This window comes from Aspergillus niger, assembly GCF_000002855.4.
Source record: "Aspergillus niger supercontig An12".
In the NCBI taxonomy this organism is placed as follows: domain Eukaryota; kingdom Fungi; phylum Ascomycota; class Eurotiomycetes; order Eurotiales; family Aspergillaceae; genus Aspergillus; species Aspergillus niger.
In genome coordinates, this window is record NT_166527.1 from 1,434,557 (window position 1) to 1,450,871 (window position 16,315).

At 48.9% G+C, this 16,315-nt stretch overlaps 4 protein-coding genes across 4 annotated transcripts; 3 read left to right on the top strand and 1 right to left on the bottom strand.

Annotated features, from left to right (window-relative positions):
* Nucleotides 1-3,323: 3,323 nt before the first annotated feature.
* An12g05810 (uncharacterized protein) lies at nt 3,324-5,814 on the top strand (the record flags this gene model as incomplete). Its single annotated transcript, XM_001395609.1, has 9 exons — nt 3,324-3,668; nt 3,725-3,833; nt 3,889-3,912; nt 3,963-4,207; nt 4,266-4,350; nt 4,407-4,462; nt 4,516-4,660; nt 4,711-5,297; nt 5,392-5,814. 9 exons carry the CDS (start codon nt 3,324-3,326, stop codon nt 5,812-5,814), a joined length of 2,019 nt encoding a protein of 672 aa, XP_001395646.1.
* Nucleotides 5,815-6,067: 253 nt separating this feature from the next.
* Nucleotides 6,068-7,768, bottom strand: An12g05820 (uncharacterized protein; the record flags this gene model as incomplete). Its single annotated transcript, XM_001395610.3, has 3 exons — nt 6,068-7,198; nt 7,275-7,526; nt 7,652-7,768. The coding sequence occupies 3 exons, from the start codon at nt 7,766-7,768 to the stop codon at nt 6,068-6,070; spliced, it is 1,500 nt and encodes a 499-aa protein (XP_001395647.3).
* Nucleotides 7,769-9,164: 1,396 nt separating this feature from the next.
* Nucleotides 9,165-11,016, top strand: An12g05830 (uncharacterized protein; the record flags this gene model as incomplete). The annotated part of the gene is made up of 2 exons (XM_059750933.1): nt 9,165-9,244; nt 9,300-11,016. 2 exons carry the CDS (start codon nt 9,165-9,167, stop codon nt 11,014-11,016), a joined length of 1,797 nt encoding a protein of 598 aa, XP_059604498.1.
* Nucleotides 11,017-11,760: 744 nt separating this feature from the next.
* Nucleotides 11,761-15,453, top strand: An12g05840 (uncharacterized protein; the record flags this gene model as incomplete). The annotated part of the gene is given in 4 exon segments (XM_059750934.1): nt 11,761-12,688; nt 12,744-13,979; nt 14,108-14,203; nt 14,364-15,453. Coding segments are annotated over 4 exon segments (3,350 nt in total), but the record flags the coding sequence as incomplete, so codon positions are not given.
* Between the last annotated feature and the right edge of the window lie 862 nt (nt 15,454-16,315).

Genomic DNA, 16,315 nt, shown 5'->3' on the forward strand with positions numbered 1-16,315 from the left:
TGGATATATCTCCGATGGTAGGCCGATGGTAGATGGTCACGTGATGTATGGCCGTTCCGGGCGTAGTAATGGCAATTTCCAATTGTGCTAAATAATAGTTTGGTTTTGCCCGAGTGCTGCCCTTATCGGCGCTTTCTGCCTGGCGAGTCCGCCTTGCTAGTAGGTTAACTAGCAGGAGTCCGTAACAGCCTGTTCTTTATATTTTAATATAAGAAATAAAGTAATCTTTAAGCCATGCTTGACTAATCTCTTGTATTATTTATTTATTTAGTAATATAGTGATTCTCCAGAAAAATAGTAGACTTTCTTTATACTAAGCTTGAATATGTATTTTTACTTTTAATACTAAATATGCTGGCAGCGCCCATCCAGCAGCATTGATATATTTAATTGAAATTATCTATTCGCGATTTCCCAATTATATAAGAAAGGATCTTCCTTGATATATTAAATATATAATAATTTTAGTAGTATCTAGAATATCTATAACAAAGCCAGTTTCATCAAAATTATAGATATCTTTATCAATAATACCGTATATTAATATAGCGGTTTGTACGCGTCTGAATTATATCTGAATAGCTTCAGATTCTTCGCATTTTACTTGTTTATAATTTATTTAACAGCTATATCAACTTTTCAAGAAATCATGCCTTGAAACGTAGTTAGTAATTTATTTTTATCTGATAGAAATAGTTATATTTTAACCGCGCTTTTAAAGTAGTAGATTTACTATTTCACGGACTTGAAAATGCTTTAATAGTGTACTATATTGATCTAATAATATAATCCATTTTTCAAGCGATTCTTTTTCTATAAAAATTAATTTATATGAGTTGGCTCTAATATTCTTATAAAATTTGAGTCCATTCAAGTAATCTTAAAATATTAATCAAGGAACTTGAAAAATACGTACAGCTTTATAAATAAACTTTATATAAGCTTTCTAAATAACTTTAACTACTAAGCAGAGTCTGCCCTCTTATTCCACCCACTTTTTTAATAATTTAGACATTTTTAGTGGTGTAATAGCTGTTTGGATAGCATCGCTTTCGGAGGCGCGGACGAGTTTCAATAAATGGCCGACTCGCTTACGTGGCCGACTCGCTTGCCGCTTACGTTACCATCTAGTTCTGATTTCATATGCTTCGTGGTAAGGCATCATGTTCTGAAACTCATTGATCGTCTAGTTTCGATTCCTTAATGTCAAATTAACTCGGCTCAGTATGACATTCGAAACACTCGAGCAATGCAGATCTTCACCTGGTTGGCTACAGGCGACACAAGTCCTCGATTACTTTTACCTCATCAAGTTCCCGCTCAGCAGAGCAACTGGTCTTCCTAACGGTTCCCCCGGCAGCATCAAGACATCCCACCAGCATTAACTCCGGAAACCACTTCGATGAACCATTTTTACAACCCCGACTAGATACCCTGCATTTGATCCACAGGTGGAGATACCCAATCCAGTCGCCTCTCGGGCGTTCTTGAGACTCACATTGACCTCCCCACCCGGCTAGGTTGAACTTCACCTAGGGTCCTGCAACGTCCCTGGCTCATGGTCAGCACTGCAGCAAGTAGTTAGCATCCGACGATCAGCATTTTATTCGGTTGGTTACTTTGCTTGCATCTAGCGTCTATGCATTTCCCAGTCGGCTCGCCCGAATTCATACCCAGCTGACCCGCCCAAGCCAACAGCACGCACAGCAGGCCATCAGCGATCCCCACCCGTGGGCCTTACCAACATCCACCACACGCGTAAGCAAGTCTCTGCACTAACATCAGGCTACTCGTGCAGGGGCTGTTGCTGAAAAGTGTGAACGTCTGCCAACGAGCTCTGTTTGACCATTATTCCATGTCTCTGCACTTAGATTTTCCTTATAGAGTAACCCTATGAGATCCTGAAATTATACTTCGTACTCATTTTTTTTCGGAAGTCTAGGCAGGGTGAGATATCTTCTAGGGCATTTCGATCTTCCTTTTCGCCCCCGTGCAGGAGCTAATGCGGTTGTTTGATGCCACTGTCGCCTGCGCAATGATCCGCCTCTTCCGGGGCTTTGCCTCGACCAGGAGCAGTCCGAAGACAAGGAAAACTTTGATACCTATAGTAGGCCTTCTATACCTGTGAGTCATGGCACATCACTGCATGGAATTCCTACAGTGGCCATTTTCTCCTCAGGTTATACTACAGAGTCCTCGAACGGTTCCCCGTCTATAGAAAAGAAAGATTAATCGCCATCCAGCAGACAGAGCGTCACCTATCACCAATCATGCCACTAGGCAAATTGCGGGATTCAAAGATAAAAATCCTTTTTGCTATCGTCGATGAAGAGGAATACTGGAAATCCATTTGACTGAATGCGGCGATTCTTCACTCGTCGCTCTCACTGTCGATGACGGCACAGACTCGAAAAGATGTTTTCTCATAGCCGAACCCGAGATTTTCGCATGACCAATCTATGAATCGCACATACCTGAGGTCGTGATGGTTCTTATTAGATTCACCAAATAATTTGGTGTCGATGGCTCTCCAATTCGCAGTTAATGTCCGCGGATTTCGCACTCCATAGGGAGTCTCAACGTCATGCGACGAGACTGCTCTCCCGTCGATGCAACTTACCTTGTATTGTTCGGCGCCGACTATCGCCTTGTGTTACATACCCTACCGTGGAACCCCTTGCGGGGTCCCATCTGTCATTCGGAATGCGGAAAGTGCGCATGCTTGAGCTTCGGATTGTGCGGACGTCTCCGCGACTCTTTCCCTCCCTTCTTATCTCGAATACACACTCGATGATGCTTTGCGACGGTCTTTTCTTAGCTTAATACACGATGTGTTAATCTACTCCCAAATACAGCATTGCACATCGATGGTTTGTATACCATATTCGCTTTGATTGCCGACGCAGCGTGCATTGTAAACTGCAGAAATCAATGATAGATTACAATTGCACGTCGTCGAGCCAAGCAACGACAAGGTTTCTGGAGAAAATGTATATAACAACTTACAATCGAGCCGAGTCCCGAGTCTAAAACCCTATATGACAGCTTACCGAACACGGGTTTTCCTTCTCCGGAAGATGTATCCGAAGCTCTCCGGTATATGTCACTTCAAACTATGCAACCTTATGGTGGCAGTCGCTCCGCACGGGAAGTCTTTGACGTAAACACCAAGCTTCTAACTGCATTGATGTAGAACCGCCCTCCACTATGTGGGGTTATTTTACTGCTCGTTCCTCCCGATCGGAGGAATTTTTTATGAGCTCAGTCAAGACAGTTGGCTGGCCATTGTAGCTGTCGGAATTCCGACGGTGACTTGGATCAAGATGCTTTTGGAAATTTGCTGGACAGCTCTTGTCCATTTTTTCAGCTTTCAATCTTTGTTCTCGTCCCAGCAGTATCCGCTTCCACCAAATGGGGGAGTAGAATACCCAACCTCGCCTACTGCGGCAGCCGGTCAGGCTGACCCGTCAGATATGCTGGAATTCCCGCCCCTTGGTGCCATAGATGGCTTTACATGCCAATATCCGGGACTAAAGAACAAATACATTGCCCTACCGGATGGAAACCAGAGTCTTTGGCTTCAGCCATTGGAAAAAGACATCCAGGACGAGCAGTATGATATTGATACGGACTATGAGATAAAAGCACCCACAGGCGTAATTCGAGATGTAGGTAGGGAAGTTTCTTTAGTTCTTAGAATACAAGCTAACAGCAGAACCTCCAGGTCTACGTTAACGTGACTAAACTGGCGTCGGATAAAGCGCTTAAGCCCGATGGTGTCGCTTTCCCGGAGGGAAAATACATCAACGGCTCGTATCCTGGTCCTCGAATTCGTATGGTCCCCGTGTGAGGAAATCCAAGATTAACCGTACTAATGAAGTATAATAGAGGCGTGCTGGGGCGATACCGTTCGTAAGGGTTACCCCTATCCATCACCAAGATTGCATGTTAACAAGCACCAGGTGTCCATGTCACGAACAAGGTGGATAAGAACGGAACTGCAATTCATATGCATGGCATCCGTATGTTAAACACCGGTTATTCGGATGGTGTTCCAGGTGTCACCCAATGTCCTATTGCCGTGAACGATACCTTCACCTACGAATTTCAAGCGGTTCAGTATGGCACAACCTGGTACCATAGCCATTACAGTCTCCAATACACCGATGGCATGCTTGGCCCGTTGACTATCTACGGACCTGCATCGGTTTGAAAAGTACGATGAAACTATAGAGCCTTTGATGCTAGCCGACCACGTTCACCAGAGCGCCTTTGCAAAATGGACTTATCAAGTGGTGGAAAAGCATGGTCCTCGGATTCCGATGGCTAGCATTCTCATCAATGACAAAGGTTGGTATTGGTGACCTTTCATGCTTGTGTTTGGATATAGTAGTAACCCCATTTAGGCAGCTTCGCGGGTCATTATCAGGACAACCGATACAAGACAGACAAGCTCAAGCCGGTAAGCTGAAACTTCCCTTGGGCAAATGCATCCATCCTAATAAATGGCCACAGGGCAAGAAGTATCTTCTTCGTCTAATTAATGCGGCAACCGACACTGCATTCATTTTCAGCATCGACGAACATAAGATGAAAGTCATCGGTGCAGATTTGGTGCCCGTAGAACCTTATGATATGGAGTCAATATATATTGGAATTGGTTGGTCTTTCCTGGGGAGTGATTGATAAATTTTCTCACAATTGATTCAGGCCAGCGATACCACGTCATCGTGGAAACCAAATCCGAGCCCGAAGATACAAACCGGAATTATTGGATTCGAACTTGGCCTGCCACGGGCTGTCACAATTTCGACTGTGAACCAAATGAAAGACAGGGTATCTTCCAGTACAATCCCAATGATACTGAGGATCCCATATCCACCCCATATAGACCACCCTATGGAGGACAGTGTCGGGATGAAGACCATGACAAGCTGATTCCGATGTTCCCTTGGACTGTACCGAAGCCAACACCCGATCAACTGAAACGGGTCACGTTCCCGTTTGACGTCCTGAAACAAGATAATTTTACAATGCCCCCTGAAGGATGGAATGGTACCGATCCGACATGGAGCGCATGGGAGGTCAACGGGGCACCTGCCTGGGTGAACTACCAAGATCTGACTATCAATCACCTGGACGACAACCATACCTGGCCTGCAAACGCTGCTCTCTTCGAATTGAATTCGGACCCAAACTCGGACGAACCAACTTGGGCATATATGGTGATAGACGGTGGGCATCAAGATGAGGAGGAAAAGCCCCCGGGAGAGAGTATTATTCCTGCGGCGCACCCGGTAAGTCTCTCGAGCAGGGTGGTTACTCTCTCATTAGGGCTACGTCCCTACGCACTACAAACGAATTGGGCTAATGAGATTGATGTCACACTAGATGCATCTGCATGGCCATGACTTTGCTCTGCTGAAGCAATCATACGATTCATTCGACGATGACGTTGCTCGCGATCCTGACGCCATGCAGGGATTCATCGAAAGCCTCACGTACAAAAATCCAGCTCGTCGCGACGTTGTCTTGCTACCCAAAAATGGGTATGTTGTGATTGCGTTCAAGCTTGATAACCCGGGCACGTGGCTGCTGCATTGCCACATTGCCTGGCATGCCTCCGGTGGCTTAGCTTTGCAGATCCTTGAAGATAAGGACAAGGTTCAGGAGCTATTAAAGAAAGATATCAATCCAGACCAGACCGCAAGGGCCCAAATTGACGATGGGTGCGCGGGGTGGAAGAAATGGTGGGACAAGAAAGAAAATCGCTGGAATCCAGATGCGCGATTCCAAGATGATTCTGGAGTCTGAGATGCAACTCCAGTCTTTGACGGGGGAAATACATGGTGGGGGGGCAAGAGTCGGAGGAGTGCCTTCCCAGGGAGCATCCAACTTGCAATTACTCACTTGGTTCCGCTGAACCTCTAACCTAATCATCCCTTCGTTATCACCACTTGTTCAGTCAGTCCTTCGCTCGCCCAACATACGAAGCAATCAAACATGATCATTCCATTAAGAACTATCCTTAAATTAAAAGAAATTATAAACAAACCCCCCTTAAGTCCTAAACACCCCTTAAATCCCCCGCCGACACCATCGCATCCCTAACAATCTCCCTCTCCGCCCTAGCCCCCGCATCCCCAAACAACCCATCAATCTCCTCCAACGTCTTCCCGCTCGTCTCCGGCACCAACAGCACCGCCCACACCCCAGCCAACGTACACATCACCGCGAAAAACACATACGTTCTGTACCCGATATCCGACAACATGGAGGGTGTCACCACTCCGACAATAAAATCCGACAGCCAGATAGTGCACGTCGCCAACGCAACGCCCTTCGACCGCGACGCATTAGGAAACACTTCCGCCGGCAGGGCCCACCCCAACGGCGAATACGACACGCCGTAGACCAAAATGAACACAAATGCCATGGCCACGCAGGCCCAGCCCGCTGCTACATGTCCTGCCCAGTCATCTGAATACAGCCCGGACAAGATAGCAATGATGATGTAAGCCACGGCCATTCCAAAGGCACCATAAATGGCTAGTGCGCGGCGTCCAACTCCCTCGATAATGAACGCGCATATCACTGCCGCCACAGCCTGGATGACATTGAACACGCCAGAAAGAATGGTGGACATGCTATCCGACTGCCCTAGGGATTGGAAGAGTGTCGGCGCGTAGTAGATGAACGCATTGATCCCCGAGAACTGTTGGAAGAACCCCACGCCGCAGGCCACAGCGACGCGTTTCCAGGTACTTCGGGAGAAGAGGTCCAGCCAGGAGACGAGCTCGAGTTTTAGGCCCGTAGCGCCGAAATGACGGCGCTCCTGGACCAGACGCTGGTAGGTGACTTCGGAGACAATGGTGCGGAATTCGGCCTGGATGCGGGGGTCGGTGCGTGGCAGGCCCCGGAGTTTGGAGAGGCTGGAGAGACAGTCGTCTTGGCGGTCGACGAGGGCGAGCCAGCGCGGAGAGTAGGGGTAGAGGTGAATTCCAATGCCGAGGAGGGTGGCGGTCACCATTTGGAGGCCGAAGGGGAGGCGGAAGGAGGCTTCGCTGGGGATGTAGCGTGTCGCGTAGGTGATCCAGTAGGCGATGACGACGCCGAGGGTGATGGAAATGGATTCGAGGACCAGGAGGGTTCCGCGAAGTTCGGGGGGTGAGGTTTCGGAGATGTAGAGGGGTGCACCCTCCAGAGGGGGTTAAGGATCAGTATGTAGATAGGCAGGTGGAAAGGAGGCCGCAGGAGGGAAAAGGGGTACGTACCATGGCCAGAGTGCCCACGCCAATACCGCCAATAAAGCGGCCAGCAACTAGCATGTCGTAATTCACGGCTGCAGTCTGTAGAATAGCGCCGATGTCGAAGATCACCACGACAACTGTGATGGCCCACTTTCTCGAGATGCGATCTGCTAGGTAGGACATGAAGAGACAGCCGACAAATGCACCCAGCAGCAACATTCCTGTCATCAGGCCCTTTCCGAATGCAGATTCGGAACGAGGGTATACTGCGTGGAACTGATCCATCACATTGATAATGGAAATGACCCCCATATCATACCCCATGGAGAATCCGCCCAGTGAGGCCAGGGTCGCCGACCCGAAATCGTACCCTATCGGTAGAGGCCGCGGATGCCGCCTACGCCATAGGCCACATCGGGGGTCGACTCGATCGCACCAACATTCTCATCATGCTCGGCAGTCGCGATGTCTTTCTTCAATTGGAGTGATGATCGGTCGGGTGTGTCATTGTCTGCCATGATTGCAGGAGACTAAGATGCAGTGAATGTGCTACTAGTAGAAGGGGGTGTGGATCAGCTGAGAAGCAACCCACCATCCCATACCCAGAAGGGAGTAGGCATATTTATATCGGAGTCAATTGCCGATCCATAGTATAGGGTTGCGGCTAGTTGGATATGCAATCGCCGATTAGGTTGTTGCTGGACTCTGGGGGAGATGGGGTATCTTTCCCAGTCTGGAATGAGTGTGAAGTACCCCGGATTTCCCCGCATTCAGTCCCCGGGACGAGCCGCCCACGTCAAGTCATTGGCTCAGGGTTGGTTGCATGACATCGTCTAAAGTCCAATTGGGGCTGGTCCAACGAATGCGGAAAATGATCCTGCTTCGGTCGAGGCGGGTATTCTTGCCCTTTCCTTGGGACTGGCTGAGCTGATGAGGTCATCGCACAGATCTTGTGCTCGTATAGGTCGACGTTGGCGGCCATTTTATCCTCATCTGACGTGTTCAGTCGACTCTCTGCCGTCTGGGCGGTGTTAGGGCGGGATTTTCTACTGGTTTGGGATTCTGGCTTTATTCTTCATATCGGATTTCTTGATCAAGGATAAGACATTTAAGCATATAATAGCCGCTTTCGAAAGAAGATACGATGACTGTGAGCTCGTCCAGATTCCAGTTTGGGCGTCAGTAGAGTTCGGATAGGGTCATGTGATCGCATTGTTGCCTTGACCTGCCTCTCAACCTATCTTATGTTCTCCCATCATAACAATGATTCTATATCGGATGTAATACTGTTTGCGCAGTTTATTGTCAATTAGGGACTGGTTTGCAGCTTTACCTGGTGGGAATGACTGGCTGAGAGGCAGTATGGGTATAGGGGGAGAACCAAGTGAGCGAGTAGGTGAGCAGAAAAGAGGACAACAAAAAGCAAACACGATACGAGCTATGAAAGAGCAAATGCCGCGCGTACTGTAACATCAAACCCGCACAGTGAGCAATGTCGGGTTGTGGCAAGGCCACTATTGCCGAAATCTGAACCAAGGTTGGCCAGAACTCTGCAACGTTGACAACAACTGGAAGTCTGGCCTACTAACACCCAATCATTGATAAGATAAACATCAAATTGGTCAAATCTGATTATCTTCAATGTGCCCCTTTTCTCATCAACCAGACTGTCAGACTAACTGTATGCGGTGTAGCCTGCGCGATCCTGTCCCTTAGCCAAGCGCCACGTGACTAGTTTGTCACAAATCAGCCACTCACGTGTCAGGGCCGATTATCGCCTCATCATGAAACAAGTCATCGCTGCCATTCCAACATTCCTTCTCTCGTTGAGTCTCTCGGCCAATTTCTTTTGTGCTGCTAATATGTTTTCTAAGCATCATTCAGCTGATTGACCTCACGGATGATGCTGGCAATATGCGTGCTCCTCCCTCCACCCATGTGAGGGATGCGGTAATTGGTCCCTTGAGATCGCGGCGGGGTTGCAAAACCTGCAAGTAGGTGCTTCATATCCATATCTCTGCGGCGCAAGCTTATAAGTATCATCTCAAGGGTCCGGAGAGTCAAGTGTGGACAGGAAAAGCCAAGCTGTCTTCGATGCAGCAAGACAGGCCGTAAATGCGAGTATGAAGGCCCAAATTTAGGCACGTTTTCCTCCACACCTGCGACTCTTTCAATTCTCGACAAGCCCCTATCATCGGCACCGGATACAGTCTGGAAGGAGCGTCGCGCATTTGCCTACTACTTCCAACATATTGCCCTGTTTATCGGCGGGGGTCTGGAAGTTGACTTCTGGAGTACCATCGTTCCGCAGATTTGCCGCAGCGAACCCGCTGTGTGGGATGCCATCATCTCCCTGAGTACCCTGTTCGAAAGCCCGGAGCCATGTCCAGACATAGCTTTTCTACGCCAGAGAGATGTCCTTCTCCTCAACCAGTACCACCGAGACGCCATCAGCTGGTATTCCCGCTCAATGTCCCAAGTCCGTCAGCGACTAGAGCGCGGTGACGGGGATGTCTTGGTCGGACTGGTAAGCTGTATACTCTTTATGTGCATTGAAGGTTTCCAGGGTGGTGCGGCACAAGCTACTCGGCTTTACTGTCAAGGCGTGCAACTCATTGTCACCTTGCGTGGTCAGATCGCTTCCGGGGTCGTATCGTCATCGAAAGCTGCATGGTTGGAGGATATTATCGTTCCGATATTTATCCGTCTCGGGGCGACAGCGCTCAACTTCTCCACTGTTCCAGTCGGCGCTTTACTACCCGATGTTCAGCATGTATTAACACAGGGGTTTACTTCCCTCAAATCGGCTCGCGAGGCAATTGTTCTCTTACTCACAGAGACTCAGCTTTTTCAGCGTGTTTGCCTACCACATTTGCTGAAGTCCGATGGCTTCCAGCCACCTCCTGAGCTAGTCAATCAACGACTCGCTCTATTTGGTAGACTAAAGGTGTGGCACGCTGCGTTCACGGACTTGATGGAAACCTTGCGCATGAAAGGGGCTTTATCACCGCAGCAAATGAGCACTGGCGCCCTTCTTCTCGCTTATCACGAGATGCTATACGTAATGATCGGAACGTCCACATGTCAGTTGGAGACCGCAAACGACGCATACCTTCTGCAATTCCAGAACATAGTGGATCAGTCTAAGTTCGCGCTAGGTGCGTCGGCTCGATCAGACGGTTCCCAACCTCCACTCACGCTTGAACTCGGTATCTCAATACCCCTGTGGTTCACTAGTCTAAAATGCCGAGAACCCAAGCTTCGACAAACAGCACTAAGCCTAGCAGGTCAAGCACCTGCAGTGCAGGCGTTCTATAAAGTGAATACTGGGGCAAGGTGGTCGCACACAATAATAACAATCGAAGAAGTGTGTGCGGTAGCTATGAAGTCAACTGAAGGACTACCGGAGTCGACGAATCAACTCCAATACTCACATTGTGAAGACTCTGATATTAGCATATTCGGTTCAGATCTTGGAAGTCAACCCAGCACTCCAGGACTGGAATTTGTGCCAAGCCCATATTCGGTGGATTCGGATGTGGATGCCGGGACAGCAGTCACAGAACTCGTCCCTGAAGAGGCACGCATCAGACCCATAAACCTCTTCCGCGTCCAAGACGGCTTCCCTCCGGGAACAACAGATGAAGAGATCGCAAGGTGGAGTCCTTACCGTGAACAAAGCTTTCTGCATTATTTGCGAAATGAGCGTGATCCAATCAGTGGTGCTTGGAAGATAGCCCATGGATTTACTCCAATCGATTATTGAGATGATAATAGAGAGTCCATATACCCAGTTTAGATGCTTGAGGATAGTCATATACTTCCTGCGATAATCAAGTGGATCAATTACTTGTGTCCTCGGGATTTCCCCACAACCCGTCACTCAAATGACTGCACACTTGATCAAAATCTGAAGAGGCAAAAAAGAAAACCAGAAAAAAAAAAATAAAAAGGAAATCCCCAACGCGGCTTTATACACCCTTAACGACCTACCTTTCAGTACATCCACACCTCCGAACTCCTACGACACTGTGTCTGCGGAGAACAAGCACGGCTAAGCATTAAGTGTCTCTGCGTTGGTCCACATTGCGGAGACTTGCCTTGATCGGGATGTTAATAGCAAGCAGCCGACTGACAGGTTCGAGTCCCTGAAGGATAATGGCAAACCGAGCCTATCAGGATGATGTAAATGTGGGCGCGGGTGGGTATGCCTTCACCCCCACACAGCAATCTGGCGCACGGTGCACTAAAGCATCGCATCCATCTCCACTCGCCCCCGCCTCATTCCCCGCAACGTGCTTGAGTAGAAAATGGGCCAGTTCCACCCTGCAGATGTCATCATAGCGGGGGTAATGCGGATCAACGGACGGCAAGAGCAAATAGCCTGATAAAGGTGTAGCATATTGGCTAAAGCAAGATACTTCTGGGCTATAAAGCTGCAATGTGTGCCGCTGAAGCCAAATTTGTCTGACTCGAAGCCATAGGAATCAATCCGTAGCAGGGCAACAGGATGTTTATTTCTCTCAATGTTCTGGCGGCGCCCGCTGTATTTATCGCGGCAGCCGTTGCCACAGTGCCAACACATGTACATGCCACTGGTGACACACGGAGTGATGATACGACTGTCTTCTTCGAGAATGACGGCAACTGGACATCTCATGGGACTAAGCCTAGCGCACTATTTGTCAATACGCCCTCAAGTTACGCCGGTGCCAATGCGGTGTGCACAGAACAGAATGAGACATTGCTGAGCTGCAAGGAATACGTCAATTTCGAGAACTTATTCAGCTATCAGCAATATCTCGGCAGGATCACCGCTGATCAGCTATTCTGGTCATCATGCTCTTCCTCATCCCCTACTTCATGGCGCGGTGTTGTTCAGAGCAGCACGAATTCAAGCTCCGACCTCCCCTTTCTGTGCACCAACAGCGCCCCTCTTGTTGACAAAGTAGATACGGATTACTCTGGTTTCCCCCGTGTGAATGTCACTTACAATGGTACGACTTTCGAGGGCATGAGGGACCACATGGCTTTTCGCTTCGCTGGGATTCGCTTTGCTCAGCCCCCGACGGGAGATCTGCGATTTCAACCGGCGCAGCCGTGGAACCATACTATTCCATATGTAAACGCCACGAGTTACGGACCGGCCTGCTTGCAGTTTGGATATTTTGATGGCAACTCGTATGGTCTGAGTATGTTACACACCTAGAATATCTTAGGAATACTGCTTACTTCTCAGACCCCTGGGGGAATAGTGAGGACTGCCTGTTTCTCAATGTCTGGACGCCACACATTCCGTCAAGCGACTCCTTGGATCCTGACAATGGAAAGCCCGTCATGGTCTGGATATATGGTGGTGGGGATACACAAGGCTCAGCAGCCGACTCCACTTTTGATGGGGCTAGTCTTGCGTCTCGCTCTGATGTTGTGGTTGTCTCGTTTAATGTATGTCCTTTTTTCCCAATAGCCATTATCTCTATTGCTAAATGGAAGTCAGTACCGCGTCAACATATTCGGCCTTCTGGCTCTCGATGATGGTGAGCTCAACGGCAACTACATGATGACCGATAAGATCCAAGCATTGCGCTGGGTTAGGCAAAACATCGCTGGATTTGGAGGTAACCCGAAAAACGTGACAATCTTCGGTCAATCTGCCGGCGGATCATCAGTCAATGATCTGATCACATGTCCCGCAATCATGGGCGAAGACCTCTTCCAGAATGGTATCGTCCAATCCGGAAAGTCGAATGTCGCTACTGCCGAAGTCGCCGCGGCTTACGCCTTACCCTACATTGGGGAATTCTGCAACGGCACAGCCACGCAGCGGGCTTCCTGTTTGCGGTCTTTACCCGCAGAGACACTGCTTGACATCACCAACAACAGCATCAGTTGGTATACTGTCATTGACGGCCACTACTCTGCCGACTACACGCAAGCCCGATATGCACTCGGAGCACAGTACATCAACTCGGTCAATGTGCTAACGGGCAACATGCTTGAGGAATACCAATCCCTCGCAACCACAACTCTCTGGCCCAGTATGAGCAACTTCAGCGAGGCATTAGAGATCCTCATCAGCGACGCCGCCATCAACGAAGCCCAAGCAGAAGCGGCCCTCAACTCAGGTCTTTACACAATCACCAACAACACGGTGTACAACGGCAGCACAACCTACACCTCGGTCTACAACGCCTCAGTCCACCTCGGCACTGAGGGCCAACTCTACTGCGACGGCACCCTACTCCAGTGGATCGCCGCGGCCTCATGGGCCTTCAAATCCCACTGGTTCTACATCCACAACCGAGGCTACGCACTCAGCTACTATGACTTCTACGATTTATGTACCTTTCCCGTGGGAGAACCAGATACTCCATACTACCGGTGTCATAGTAGCGATCTGTACGAGGTGTTCGGCACATACTATATTTTTGATCAGCCCGTGCGCGTGCCTGAGGATATTTACTACACCAACGCTGTCCAAGATATGTGGGGTGCGTTTGCCCGGACTGGGAACCCAAATGTCGATCCGGCTTACTTGAAGGCACGATCGTATGATTCAACTATTGACTTCTTCTTTGGGTTCGAGTGGCCGCAATTTACGGTTACTAGTCCGAGGGTTGCGTCGCTACAGTACCCGGGGCCAGAGGTGTCTTCGCTGCCGTATCAGGAGCACTGTGAGGTGCTGTTGCCGTATGTGACGAATCCAAGTGCTCCTAGTGCGAGTGCACAGTAAGGATTATGATACAAGTGATTGAGCAGCGCATCCGACGCTGTTTACGCTTGACAATACATATACCCAGTGTATAAAGTAGCTGGCCAGTTATTATTAGTTTCTCAAAAAAGAAAAAAAAATATAGAGGTCAGATTCTCTTTTTATACTTTGGCTCAGAGAACTCATTTTCAGGAAGGTGGTGGTGTAAACTGCGGTGGTCACGTGAGCAACCACACAACCGGTGTGCTCCCAACGTTATTCTGCATTTAGGCAAAGTGTCACTTGTACCTTCTAAGCCCCTATTATGAAAGCCGAAAGAAAACACGGAGGAAGTTCCAGAAAAACTTTATATCAGTAACTAATCACCTGCCCTGATCGCGGAGATGACTCAGCAACGACAGGGAGGAGGCTAAGGGGATGACAATCATCACTATCCCCTGCTGTATTAGGCGCCCCTGGCTTCACAGGCAGTCTCCAACTCCCTCATTACTGCTGAGCGCATTCCGCACCCATTTTATCCAAGACATGGATATACTCACACGTGCCCAAACGGGCTTTCTGTCCTGGAGACACGGAACACCACTTTCATCTGGGGCCTACGCCTCCCCAAAGTTCCAGTCCTGGCATACTTTTGACCCTGTCCAAAGTTGGATGGCCACTTGGTCCGACATCGATACAAATTCACCAGCTGACCCAGCTGGGAGTGGCGATATATCAAGGCTTGTTCTTCTGACATGGAATATTGATGCAACGTCGCCTCAGACCGAGAAACGCGTTACGGAAATTATCACGTGTATTATCGGGTTAGATCCCCGAGTGGATATCATTTTCCTCCAAGAAGTGTCAAAGCCAGCTCTCCAGCAAATCTTGAAAGACGAGCGTGTTCGCGAACTCTGGCTTTCGAGCGAATGTGATGACACGTCATGGGGCGACCAATCGTTTGCAGTGATGATCTTACTGTCTAAGGCACGTTTCACGACAAACGCCGCCATAGGACCAATTTGGAGGGTGAAGTTCCCTAGTCACTTTGCTAGGGATGCTCTCTGCTGCGATATCTTCGTCCCTTCGCCTAAGGAACCTAAACCAGCACGGATACGTCTAGTTAATGTTCACCTAGACTCTTTGCCAATCAAGCCTTCCCACCGACCAAAGCAGGTATCTATTGCTACATCCCTCCTTCGCGTCGCAGGTCAAGGACTAGTCGCAGGTGACTTCGATCCTGTCCTCGATGAGGACAACGGCCTTCTAGAAAAGAATGGCTTGGTGGATGCTTGGGCAACTCTTCGGCCCGAAGAACCTGGCTTCACTTGGGGCCTCGATGGCAAGCAACCATTCCCTCCCAATCGGCTTGATAAAATAGGCATACTCAGGCTCCGATCGCATGAGATTAAGACATTGGAGCCGAAACCAATAAGCGGATCTTCCGATGATGAACCCTTATGGAGTGATCATCATGCTTTGATCTATTCTTTTGGCTTGGTCAATGAATGATCATCAATACCATGATGCCTCAATACTCCTATCTACGAACTTCCTCGGACAGTAGACGCGCTCAGTGACTTCTTGCACCCATTTGCCATCATCCACTCAGTAGAGATGGTGGGATTACCAGGGGTTCCGCCACTCTCGAAGGTGAAAGACCCCGATGGTAGTGAGATGGAGGAACTAGACCAGCGAGACTATGTACGGTTCAGTCACCTCCCTCATTGTATTCTGGGATCCGACAAATCAAGACTTCTGGCCCCTGGAATTAGACGCCTAATTCAGTTTGAGAGCCATGCGATTTTGAAGCATGCTTGACGCCCGGCTGTCTGGGGTCAACACATGGCTCAACTTTTGGGGTGATTCACTCGCCTGGCTGTGGGAAATGATCTGAGTCTTTTCATGAGATCATAGAGCCGACGCAGGTGAATTTGCCCACTGGCTTTAAACCCATGTGGAAGGAAACAGCGTTCAAGAAGCATTGCACCTCCGCTCCTAGATAAATATTTGATTTCTTGGGGGGAGAAGCGTATGCTGCATGTAGCTAAGACAGGGACAGTTAGCTATTGGATTCCCCATCCATAGCTTATGCCATACCATCTGTAGCAGCAAATCTGCCCTCCGATCATCAATCCCACCATCTGAGCCAATCCTAATTATACTGAGTGATCCTTAAGTGAAACGACAATCCCACTACTCCTAGCACACTCACCACCATTACCACCACCAACACCCACCCAACCCTACCCTAGCCAAGAATAATCCACCCCCCAAACCAACCCGCAAACAATACCCCTCCCAAGAATAAGATGAATAATATCTGATGCAATATCCGCGTAACAAGCACCAGCGATGATTGGCACCCACATGT